Source organism: Lathamus discolor, chromosome 1 (genome assembly GCF_037157495.1).
Source record: "Lathamus discolor isolate bLatDis1 chromosome 1, bLatDis1.hap1, whole genome shotgun sequence".
In the NCBI taxonomy this organism is placed as follows: domain Eukaryota; kingdom Metazoa; phylum Chordata; class Aves; order Psittaciformes; family Psittacidae; genus Lathamus; species Lathamus discolor.
In genome coordinates this window covers 79,080,817-79,093,428 of record NC_088884.1, presented here as the reverse complement: position 1 = coordinate 79,093,428, position 12,612 = coordinate 79,080,817, and the positions used below count along the sequence as shown (strand labels likewise).

General features: G+C 46.5%; 1 protein-coding gene across 4 annotated transcripts in view; it reads left to right on the top strand.

Annotated features, from left to right (window-relative positions):
* SLC6A12 (solute carrier family 6 member 12) overlaps positions 1 to 11,825 on the top strand; it is a 41,790-nt gene extending 29,965 nt beyond the window's left edge. For 3 of the 4 annotated variants that reach the window (XM_065682327.1, XM_065682336.1, XM_065682345.1), the window contains 3 exons: positions 2,990 to 3,090; positions 4,178 to 4,348; positions 7,544 to 10,583. In XM_065682327.1, coding sequence (XP_065538399.1) covers positions 2,990 to 3,090; positions 4,178 to 4,348; positions 7,544 to 7,687 — 416 coding nt within the window. In that variant the 3' untranslated portion in view covers positions 7,688 to 10,583. Of the gene's footprint in view, positions 1 to 2,989; positions 3,091 to 4,177; positions 4,349 to 7,543; positions 10,584 to 11,552 lie in introns of those variants that run through there. The other variant, XR_010613372.1, reaches the window with a different exon arrangement.
* Positions 11,826 to 12,612: the final 787 nt, after the last annotated feature.

The window sequence follows — 12,612 nt, the reverse complement described above, 5'->3', positions numbered from 1 at the left end:
TGCAGGTTTGAGACAGAGAGGGAGCATACATAAGCTTAGCACTATGGCATAGAGAGGGGGTTATTACCTCTTGAAATCCTGTGGATGAAATTTGATCTAGATGAATACAAAACAGTGCAGCTTGGGAGAAAAGATTTAAAAGGGAGGGTTTATTTCCTTAGATTCCAACTAAGAGACCCGTGAAACTCCCTGTTTCTGTGTATTGTAAAAATAAGATAAAATCTCTGTCCCTTTCATTTTGGGTGCCACTTGCAGTAGTTACAAGCTACATAAAATAAGAAGGGCTCCATAAGCACAAGGCATAAGGTTGTATGCAAATATCTTAGTTGATTTCGTGTGAAATTTATTCACATAAATGTATGTAGCAAAATTAAATGTGTTGTCAGAAAAGCATGTGGCAGCTTTGAAAGCATATGGGATTGGTCAGCGCAAGAGAATTGGTACCAGCATGCATGGATAACTACCCTGTGCCTGCATGCCATTCTTCCTTGTCTTAGGATACTGGGGATAAAAGCAAACATCTTTGTTCACTCAACAAAAATCTCTTTGGGGAAATCTTTATGGTTTTCTCTGCAGGAGCTTTATCTAATTCTTCTAATATGCTGGGAAGAGAGGGGGACTACACACATCCTCCAGCTCTTAATTTGCTCAAAACCCAATGATGAGTGATTGAGCTGATGACTTCTAAAGCCTGATTACTTTTCCACCTGCCTGTGAAATGTAGAACGTGTAAAACCTCCTGTTCATACGCTCTCCGAGGACATTCATGTCAGTCCCCACTGCGTTTCATCACATCACCTACTGATTGCCACAGTAGCCATGGAAATGCAGGACCTGATTGGTAGTTGTACTAGAGAGAATAAGGATAAATGGAGACACACCATAACTAACAACATAAATTTTGGGTTGCTTTCTTGATGGAGGATGGATGTCTGTTACGTCCTTCTTTTTGTTTGCCATCTTTGTATTTCTTTAATTGCTGTCTCTTCTACTAGACTCTAGATCCAAATTTGAAGTAATATTTTGGCTTCTGTAAAGTTGCATTATGACTTAATTTATCAGTCATATATTTGATATCACAGCATTTTTCCTTAGAAACACTCTATGGTACGAGAGATTAAGCTATGCTCATATTCTAAACCGCTAGCCACATCATTTATGTATCCTTATTTTTTCACCCTGTGGAAGATTCTGGCTTTTTGGCAAAGTAATTCTTTTATATCATCTTCTTTTCATCCCCAGTATATTTTCAGAAATGCTATCTGAAGCCTCATGATATTTACAGCTTGGAAGCTTTAGGGTTCTGTTCTCTGGTGTAGGCTGGGCTCCCACACAAGGCTGCGTGTCCCTTGATATGCCACAGCTTGTTGTCTTTGCTGTCTTTGCTTGAGGCTACTTGTTAACTTGCCAACTCAAGATGGGAACCATGAAGTGTTCAAAGAACCTGGCCGCCTGCTCCCTTTTCCCCCACCCCATCCTAAATACTCCAGAAAGCTGGATTTAAGAGAGCTTTCCTGCAAACATTAGTCATGGGATATAGAAAATAATGCAAAGAATTACAAAAAAGAAAAGCACACTTAATGTGCTTTTGTAGCATTCGTGTATTTAAAGGAAACATGGGAATTTAATTCTAAGACATAAAGAACACAAACCAAAATAAAACTCACCAAACCCCAGACACCCACAAGTGTGGCCAGCCCTCTAAGCACATATTTCTCTCAGCCAAGCTTTCTGGTGTTAAGACGCAAAGAAGCAAGGTCTTATCACATTTGCATGTGGGAACCGTGGCATCACCATGAGTTCATAGCTGAATAAACATCCCTAAAGGCAGAGCCCTTCTTTATCAGCTAAGCACAGTATTATTTCATCCCAAGGTGGTTAACTGGTAATCCTTTTTCTGGGCAGGCCAGCTTCATTTCTTTTTTGTCCAGTATTGTTGCCCTGTTTTACCTGAGGCAGTCTGATATAGTACCTCTGGTTAGGTCTAGTGAAGATAACGTTAGGGCATCTTGTCAATGACTTTTTGATTCTTCTTCATTTTACACCTCTTTCTGGCCATGATTAGGTGCTTGATCCTTGAAGACATCCTAAAGCTTACTGCAAGGTCTCCTGAAGTTCATCTGCATTACGTCGTCTCCTCAATATACCGTTGCATATACTCCCTCTTTGAGCTTTGGGTTTAGAGGAGTCAATGGTTAGGGTCTGGCCAGTGGCAGGACTTTTAGATGCTCTTCAGAGGTATGCCACTCTCTGTTATGGGATTCAGGTGGGTCCCATATACTGTGAACAACATAATCTAGTAAGTGAAACTAATGAGAGGAGAAGGAATAGATGAGGCACCCACAGGACAGCTCCCATTGGAAAGGACAGCAGCACCTGCAGACGGAAGGTTTGGTTTCCAGAAGAGATTGTCAGGTCTTCTAGGTATATGTGAACAGCAAAATATTCTGTGGAATGCAGACTCTTGACAGGGGAAATGCCCAGCCCAGTGGCAATTGTTGACATGACTTCCCTGGTGTGCTGATCTGGTTACAAAAACATGGTTTTGTTTGGTGCCCCCCACTCTCTTTGTTTCTTTTGGCACTCTGGACTCGCACAGTCGCATGCACTCAACCTGCAAGGGCTTTCCCTTGTTTATCTATAAACCAGGCACTCCTCCTTGCCTTGTACTGGTTCTTACCAACTCTTAGTGGCACATGGGCTGCATCCTCTCACTTATAGCTGCTGCTGTCTGTGGGACAAGGCATTTCTTCTATGTCAAGCCTTCTGATAAGTTATGGCTGAAGTTAAAAGGCTCCATATGTATTTAACTTTAGATGGGTGTTTTCAAAGCCAGGAAGGACCATCACCTGCTGCTATACTATTGAGATAGCTGTGGTTTTGCCAGGAGTAAACGCTGAGGACAAAGAAAGTTGGGATCTGATGTTGGTTGAAGGAAACAACAATGATCTGACCTCTGACTTTGTCTCTGTGCTGGCTGATGGGCAAGGTGCCAACCGCTTCTATGACAACATTGAGGACATGATTGGTTTCCGGCCGTGGCCCTTGATCAAGATATGCTGGCTTGTGTTCACCCCGGGTATGTGCTTGGTAAGTGCAATTACAACATGGCATGTTATTCTGGGTCCCTGGGTTCTCAATAGGAAAGGCTGATTTGTCTTCAAGGTGCTGCTGTAAGTTTTTCAAGCTGTTATGGAGCACCAGAAGCTTGTCCCTAGCTGAGGGTCCATAGCTGAGGTTGGTGTTTATTTCTCTTTGTAAAGCTTTATCTTTTGCCTGGAAAATTAATTGGGCTTGAAAAGCTACTTGTTTACTGTGAAGGCAAAGGGAAACGTGTCCTCAAAGTCTGGAGAGGTTTGGTTAAATTACTTTTGTAAAGAAGACCAGTGAGAATTACCCTGTTCTGAAATACCTGCTCCAGCCTGTGTTCCTGGGACCTCCTGTGGTTCAGAAATAGCTTTCCACAGCCACTTGCTTTCTACATTATTAAATATCTCCTGAAACTTCTGTGACAACTGTGTTTAAAGAAAATGCACCCAGAGTCAGGCACGTTCTTGCCTGTTCTGAGTTTATGTCCAGTCTTGCCCCACTGACTTTTACGTGATTTCTAAACCACATTTTGCTCCTGCATCTGATGCTGAGATTTGGGTTTTTTTTTAACCTCAGTGGGAACCCAGATGGAATCTACAGCTACAACTTACAAAAGGTTTCTAGTCCTTTGTCTTCAGGCTCCAGCAGGAGTTGAAAATCAGGGAAATTTTCAAAGCAGCCCAAATCATCTGAGCACCCTGGTGTTAGAGCCCCAAGAGGTGTAAATCTCTGCCTGCAAGGTACTTCTGGAGGGCTTCTGCAGTGAGAACTACAGTTCCTGACTTTGATATGAATGAATTGGTGTCTCAGTGCTTCTGGACCCTCAAAGCTGCTGCCAGCTTTGCTTAGGTTGAAATCTTCAGAAGTCTGAAGGCTTCACACTGCAGGGAAGCCTGCCCATGGATCTGAGATGACTCCTTGTGCAGTCAGCATGCACCAAGCTCTGCCATGCTGCAGCTAGCAAGGTCCATGCTAGTTCATGCAAGAGAGAACACTCACTGCCACCCAGTCAGTGCTTGCAGGGTGACTAGGCTACCTGGCTTGGCTGCTCCCTTTGCTCTGGCTATGTCTGTTTTCTGCTCCTCAGGCTGTCTTCCTGTTTTCCCTGATCAAGTACACACCCTTGAAATACAACAATTCTTATGTATACCCGGCCTGGGGCTACGTGGTCGGCTGGCTGATGGCACTGTCCTCCATGGTCTGCATTCCTCTCTACGCCATCTTCATCCTCCTGAAAACTAAAGGACCCCTGAAGCAGGTACTGGGACTGTGGTCAGTGGGAGGGTTGCTGATGCTTTAGCCAGACGGCTCATGGGAAAGGCCCCAGAGAAGAGGCATGTGCCACATTTCTCCTCTGAGAAGGCAAGGGAGGGTGAGGGTGGCCCTTCCCCAGAATGCCCTGTCGCTCTTGTTGGCAATCTGGAGGGCCTGAAGAATCTCAGAACAGCTCCCATGGTGATCATCCAATGTTCAGTCTTCCATGAGACATTGCACCACCATGCTCAGTGCAATATATAGACCCAAGCACAGCATCTTCAACTCTGGCTCCACCGGATGGCAGAGGGCTCCTTCAGTGTGGGCTACAGGGGTCACAGGCTGATTGGTTTGGTTTATGGTTCAGGTGGTCCCATCGGTCATGTAAGTAAAGATGGCAGGCCACCACTTCTGTCTGCTTTCTTGTTACTCAGTGGTACCACCCTCGCAAATCAGGTGCAAAACCATGATCTGTTTTGCCTTTTCTTCTTGTCCCTTGATCCTGCTTCCCTTTTAGTCCTGGGTCAGGACCATGTTATTTTCTCTGAAGAAAGTACCCAAGGTTGTTAAACAGGACTTGCTAACAGAGCTGCAAAGGTCTACCCTGTGCCATGCCCAAGCCTGCCCACTTTTACTCTAGACACTTTTTCATTCTCCTCCTACACAGAACTGTGTCTAGGAAGGTGGTGTCATTTCCCATCATCCAGACACCCCACCTGACCCATGCCCGGGTGATGTACAGTGCATGTAAATTCCTGCACAATTTCTCTTCTGGTCCTTCCCTATCCTCACTGGTTGCAGACTCATCTATGGCTGGTTGCAGGGTGGAGCAGGTGAACATGGGATGGGAGCATCCCCGTGGCTCTGGTGTAGTCTGGCAGTCACATTGTGGGGTGATGGTAAGGAGGACCCCATACTGCCAACACAGCTAGGGACAGGCTGTTTGCAGGATGTCCTAATTGGCTCCATTGCCCCAGAGAATGTGAATCTATGCCCAGAGGGGCTCTTATCTGCAGGCTGGGAGATGTGACTCAATAGGGAGTAACAGGAGCTGTGACAGAGCTAGCTAACGCCCATCTCAGGCTCAGGACAAGATACAGTGTAGTGCCGAGATGGAAATGGTACTGAAAGTCTTCAGCAAAACAGTGAGAGTGGAATAAGCCACTCAGGCAAGAAGGTGGAGAAGTATGATGCTATGAAATGGTTTCTGCTTAGCAGCCTTTGGCCTTTGGGCCTCCTGGTTGCCATTGGTGGCCATGAAGAGACTACACGGCTGGGAGGGAGCTGGCAGCTGTAGAGCTCCCAGTATGAGGAATGGCAGGTGAATCTTGTGCCAAGATGCTGTGTTATGGCTTGCTTCAAGTTCAGACCTTGAGTCCTGTCTCTTACAGCCCTCTCCTGTGCTCCGGGCCATTTAGTGGTAATGCATCTGTCCTTTCCCATGGCTGGTTTGAAGAGTTTGAGTGGGTGAATAATGACACATCTGACCCCCCAGAGCTCAGAGGTTTCATATGTCTAAATGAGGACCCGGAGCTGTCACTGAAGTAATTGCCCAAGTGTCCACCCTGCTACCCAAGCAATACTTCTCACCTGTTGCAAAGTGCTTTGAGCCCTTGGACTGAAATGCTGCTGTGAGTAGTGTTAATGCTTATTTTACAGCACATCCGAGGAATTGATTTGGCCAGTTTCAGATGGAGTGTTTTTCCATTTGCCCTGGTTAAATGATATTAGCCGTAATTTCCAGGGACTTCTCAGTTATTTTCGTACGAGGAAACTTCGAAGGACGTGGTTTAGGAAGGAATTGGCTGCTAAACCTGGGTTGATTGAGGGGAAAGTCAAAGCCAACCACATGATACCTTCTGGAACAGTTGCACCTGCTTTGAAAACAGGTTTTCTCAAAATATACCTGTTCCCTTTTTCCAGTCACCCCCCCACCCCGAAATGTAATGAATTAATTTCCTGACACAGATGCTCCCAGGAACAGTCTTTCAACTGAATAGGGCAAACCATTCACTGAAAGCAAGTTTGTCATTAGTAATTATGATCAGCCACTGCGACAGACTGATTTCTCATTACACTTGACTGACCAAGAAACACAAAAGTTGTTTCCTAATGTGTCTGATTAAGACAGCTTAAGCTGCAAAGACTGAAAACTCGCAATGAGCTCCTCACAGAGCAGCTGCAGGCAGGGCCCAAATTCAGAAATCATGGAGCAAATAGTTTTGAGTAAATGAGTGACATATGGGATTCTGGCGGACACTTTACAGGGAATGGAAGCACTGAAATTAATCCAGCAATTCATTGCCTACTCTGCTTGCAATGCGCTCTGCAAAGGAGGAATGTGCATCGGCCTGAACAGCTTTTGCTGGAAAAAGGTACTAACTGTGTAAGTCAGTTTTCAGCAGGGAAATGATGTGCTGGCCCATGCTGCTGGGTGAGTGGCTGCAGGATATCATGCATTACTTGGCTTTGGGAGGAGATGAGGCGCTCAGGAAGGGGGTTGGAAACGGTATGAGAAAGACCAGAAATTCACAGCAGCTCTCTCTGTGGACCAGCATCTTCTGCCCAGAGCTCCAAGTTCTGTGCCCTTTCTAAGGGTTAACTCCCCCTGCATTGCAGAAGACGGGGGGAGCTAAGGGCAGGTGGCTGCCCCACAGTCTCTGCTTGCACCATTGCAGTGTGTCTGCCTTGGGGTCTGGAACCAGTCTGTGGAGGGACTGCTTTACCAGTGACATGCCACCGAGGTAGGTATCACCTGCCATCCTGTTTTGGACCATAGCAGGACATGCCCATCACTTGCTGATGGTCAGACCATTTGGAAGGCTCCACAGATCCCACCAAAGTCAGTGAGAAGCACAGCAACTTGGCACAGGGTAAAAAAGGGCTCTAGAGCTTTAGCTGTGGTCTCTGGGGCTAATCTCCAGCATCTTCCCTTGCAGAAACACACCTGTGAGGAGCCACATACATTGTGCTGTCAGTTCACAGCCGGGGTTTGAGCCCGCGGGTGGAATAGTTGTCACTGAGGGCAGCTAAAGCAAGCCTGCTCTCCTTCCTCTCCCTTGGACAGCTGTTCAGCGAGAGGAGCAGGGAGCTGGGAGCATTAGCTCTCTAGGTGCCTTTGCCCGCAGCAATGGTTGTGGATCACTATTGGGTGTCAGTTTGTTTATCAGCTTAATTAACAGAGGCTTCCTCTCCACAGCGCTTAACTCAGCTGATTTCCCCAGCGGAGGACCTGCTGCAGCCAAAGAAGCATGTGGCGGGGCTGTCTGAACTGAGGCGCCAGGGATGGTCCCCTCCAGTCCAGAAGGTGCTCAGCATCACAGAGAGAGAAACCAACTTCTAAGGCACTGGGGATGTCTCCTCCATACCTTGAACTGATTCGCTCTCTCATTCCCGAGGTGGTTTCTTTTCTCTCCTTCACGTCAGAGACAGAAGCATCTGGGACACCCTCTCCTTCCAGCCAGCCGGTTGCACCCACGGGGGATAGCATTTGTTTTGACACTGAACGAACAACTCTCCCTGTCAGCAGATGAGGAGAGAGCAACACGCTTTTGTTGGAAGTGTCCTCCAGTACTGGCACTGGTGGGGAAGAGAAAAACAACGTGTTAACAAAGAAAGAGAAGTTAAAAAAGTAGGCAGTCGTGTTGGGAGGAGGAAAGGAAACCACAGTGGTGAGAGAGAGAAGATAAAAAAGGTGTGCAGGAGTAAAGTTAGGGATGCAAAGGCACAAAACGATGGGGTGTTAGTGCCGGGAATAAGTTGATTCAGAAGTACATAAGAAGCTGGACGATGACAAAGGAAAGTGCATTGCTAGGTCACCTACATACAAGGGAGAAGGAGCCAGGAACATATTATAAGCAATGATAAAAGGAAGCTGCAGTGTTAGTAGTTATGGCTTCAGTTGTTGTTGAAAGGGAAGAGAAGTGACAGGGTGCTTGATGCAATCATAGTTACAGATGATGGATCTCAAGGCAGTCTCAGTCTGGAAAAGGGGTGAGGAATAACTACCTAGGGGACTTGCTCTTGGTCAAAACTACACAGCCCAGTGAAAGCACATCAGAGAGTGAAACAGCTGAATACTTGACAGTGCTTTCAGAAAATTCCTGGAGTGCAGGAAAAGTCCCAGAGCAGCTGGTAAAAAAACCGAGCTGCAGCACAGCAGGGACAAATGAGACCCTGGGGACTGCACGCCCACAAATTTAACTGCACTACAGGGGCATTTTGTAGAGGAATTAATGAAGGAGGCCTAATTCTGTGCTGCCGAGTAGCTTTGGGGAGAGGGTGGGAGAAGGATTGCGCTCCCTTGGCTTTGCTGCAGATGGCTGCTCAGGGGATAAGGAGGACATAATCAGGTGCAATAATCATAAGCTCCGGCAAGATAAAGCAATCATTAATAGGTAAGATGAGTTCATTGGAAGCAGATTTGTCGAACTAAAAGTCTGTCATTGCCAGGGTAGTCATGAATGTGAGGCAACGGCTGGGAGGTATTGCACATGGATGTGGCCTTTGGTGCAGTGCCAGACTGCTCTGTCCTGTGGAGGCTGGGGCTGCAGAACTCCTTGCCAAAACCTGCTTGAAGGCCTATCTGAATTTCACAGTTAAAACCACAGGAAAAGCTGGTGACAGAATCCCCCGAGGAGCTTTGCCATGGTCGAGGTGCACAGCTGTGTTGCAACAGTGGCGCATCAAACCCATGTAGGAGAATGGCCGTTAAAAAGAATCGGAGATGCCACAGGCTCCTTTCCCTTGTTCCTCATTCTAAGTAATTGCTTTTCCCTGTGCTGTGTGGAGATAAACCACCAGCACTGAAAGTAAGCGGGGAAAATCAGGCCTCATCTGTGCAGCGTGGTACCTATTCCGATTGCTATGGGAACCTTATCTTTTGCAGTTTCCTGTGAGTTTAACTGGAGAATTAGCATAGGGCAATCATTTCCCCATTTAATATCCTTTCCTTTAAAAACCAAAAAACTGTTGGTGAAATGAACAGTGGAAGTCAAATATCAACATTTACATCTCTCTGGGACATTGTCATTTAATTGGAGATGATTTACTGCAAAAGGTAGAGGTAGCCAGCAAACCTCATTCCTGTTCCCTGGAAAGGACTGCAGCACCACATAAGATACCATTTATTTTATGTTTGTTTTTCAAAGAGCTGAATGTCATGCTGCAGCAATAGTCGTGGGAAGAGCTTAACATCCAGAGGCCTCATGGTAAGTATATTGGTGTTATTTTCCTCTGCAGTGGGTCTCTACATGCAGTCAGAGCAAAAGCCAGTGGCTGCCACCAATAGGACATTTAACCCCTTTGCTCCTGCTGCCATGCCTCTAAGGTGTAAGGTAGTCCATGCTGCCAGAGAAGTCACGGAGATGTGTTCACTCCTTTTTCCGAGGTAGTCAGATAACACTGCAAAAATCCTAGACAGAAATAAACCACTTTTTCAGTTTTGAGCACAAACGTGGGGTTATGTTATTGAAATAAATACTTCATGAACTGGTTCCTCTGTTGCTTTTGTGTTACCTGAGAGTAGTGTCCCACCTCTGCCAGGAAGCTGCCTATTTTAATAAAGTCAGAGGAGGTATTACTGTCCCCATTGAAAGTAACTACGGAATTCCCAGGATCAGGAAATTAATCCAGATGCTTTGGATGGGATTGATAGAGTCTCAAGAAGTTCAAGGGAAAGCTCAGTGACCCAGGTGCACCCAGCTGGGGGAACAGGGGAAAATGCCATCAATAACTCTTTTGCTATAAGACCCTGCAGCGTGCAGGCATAGTTAGAGACCAAGTAATGCTTTACTGCACTTATATAAAGACCTCAGGCATTGCTGCATACATACAATAGATCTGACAGGTCTCCACCAGCCCCTTGAAGTCAGCACTTCTGGAGACCTCCAAGTCTGATGGGAAAGAGCTCCCCTCCTACGCACCACGAGGGCGTAAATGAGCTGTTGAAGGGATGGTATGGAGAAGAGGGAGATGTTATTTTCCCCCTGTAATTGTTGATAACATGCCAAGACATGATGCAGTTGTAGTCCAAGGGAAGTTATGATGTGGCCATACTGTGCTGCTCCTCCTGGTTGGAGTTAAAACACTGGCTATGTATGAATGAACAGATATCTGTCAAGCACCTATTTACCACTTCTGAGATTTCAGGTTTGTTTGGGTTTTTTTTTTCATTAAAAAGGCCATTTCCACACCTCTCTCCAGAAAGGAAAGACAATAAAACAGTTTGTTAAAAAACAGATCAGGCCCAAATGTCTTGTATTTTCCTTCCCCTTTCTTCACTCTCTGTTTCTTTCCTTCCCTTCCCATTTTTCCTGTTCAGTCTTCCCTCTCTTCTTCCTTTAACAGTGCCCTTCTGGCAAGTTTCTTCTTCCCAAATATAAATGTGCTGTTCTTAAGCCTCTTCTCTTAGATCCTTGTCTGAAAGAAAGTGATTCCTTGTCTGGTGGGACTGCTGCTCCCTGCACTTGGCCAGAGAGGGAGACAATTCTTGCTTTCCTACCTTTGTCCAGCATGAAGTAATACGTATTTCTTCTCATCATCAGTTATCTTCAATTTTCATGACTCCAGCCCTCAACACACTTTTTTGGGGTGAAGAGAATTGCAGCAGCATATCCTCTTGGTTTGAGCTAAATGGGGTTTGAACAGGGTAAAAGGAGATTAATGTTCATGAAAGGAGAAAATAAAATAATATAAGCTTTCAAAAAGTAAGGATTAAAATTTAAGACCAGAGAGGCTGAGGAGATGTGTGTATGCTGCAATCCAGGTCACTCCGCAGGGCCGCAAGGAAGGGCTGGGGCGTTAGAAACAGACTTTATTCCTGAATGTCTTGCTGGTGCCCAGGGAAAAAAAGAAACGTGTCTAACAGTGACGGTGGGGCAGGAGGTGGAGAGCTTGTCTTGCTTTGTTTTGTTTTTAAACCCAGAATAAGCCCTGCCTCCCCAACTGCTCTTGGAGCATGAACCTGGCTCTGTTCTGAATCCCTGACCCATGACTGCAAAGGAGGACATGTATTTTTGGAGCTGTCTGTTCTGGTTTGTCAAGCCTGTGCTTGGAAAGCTATGTGGAAAGGAAAGGGATTCCCAGGGAGAAATGCTTTCAATGGCTGTGCAAAGCTAGTTGTGGGCAACTCTGTCCTTTCTTGCTGTTGGTGACATGCCAAGGCCACGCTGTGAAGCGGTCTCTTGATTTTTGTCTCCTTTTTTCAGCAGGCTGTGAAACAGTTTCCTGCCCAGCGTGGGTTACAGCCAGGACAGGGAGTTTCGCCCTGCTAGCTGTCTAGGACGGCAGCTCTGGACCGGAGGTGTGCTCATGTGTTATTTGCCGGTTGCCACTACATTTTCCAAAATATGCTTTATTGAGCAAGGCTTTTGCTGTGCCGTGGCGTAGATAGGAGTCTCTGAAGGAGGAGTGATTACAAGCAGTCTGGTGCCCTTTTCAACTTCATATTTCAACAAGCGAGCTTCTTTTTCTCATGGAGGAATAAAACCACCCCCCAACAAAAAAAGCAATCTGTTACTTTCCTATATCCTGGAGAAGGGCCATCGCTGTGTCTTTCAACATGAACTTTCCTCACCATGCATTAGCTTTGAGGTGGGGATGCCTGTGAGCTGCACCTCCATCTGGTCAACAAGCTGGTGTTTATTGACCAGGCTCTCCAGGAGCAGGGGGCCTCATGCTGGGATGCTGCAAACAACACACAGGCAGGCCCAGGAGATGCTGAAGAAATCCCACCGATGGCAAGGCACAGGGGTGTAAATCAGAAACCCTGGGTCATCCTCTTCAGGAGGGTGGGAGGCAGCCTGGTGATGGAACTGGCCCAGTGTTGGGGCTTAATCTCATAACTTGGGGGAAAACATGTCCAGGCAGTGCTAGTTTTCTCTGTTATGCTTTTGGATGAGGTATGAATTCCCCAGACAGCCCCAGGACTGTGGCTCCGACTGGGACCAGTGTGGTGCATACATCAGCCATGTAACAGGGAGACAGCAGTGGAGTCCTGTGTCCCATGCCCCTTGCAGTCCTGTCCCAGGGGTGCCTATCCTGTCACCAGCATTGGGCTCTGCCATTCCCTGCTGCTTTTGCAGGGCTCAGCCTTACACCTGCTGCTTAGCTAAAGCATAAGATACCAGCTAATTAAAGCTAGAGCTCCACTTGTCCAGTCCCATAAACCTCCTTGTTCAGGAGCCCAAGTGTGGGAGCATGTGTCCCCACGTGGGTAAGCTGTGTGGTCAGGCACAGGCAGGCTTTTTCATAGCCTGTGGGTGGAGG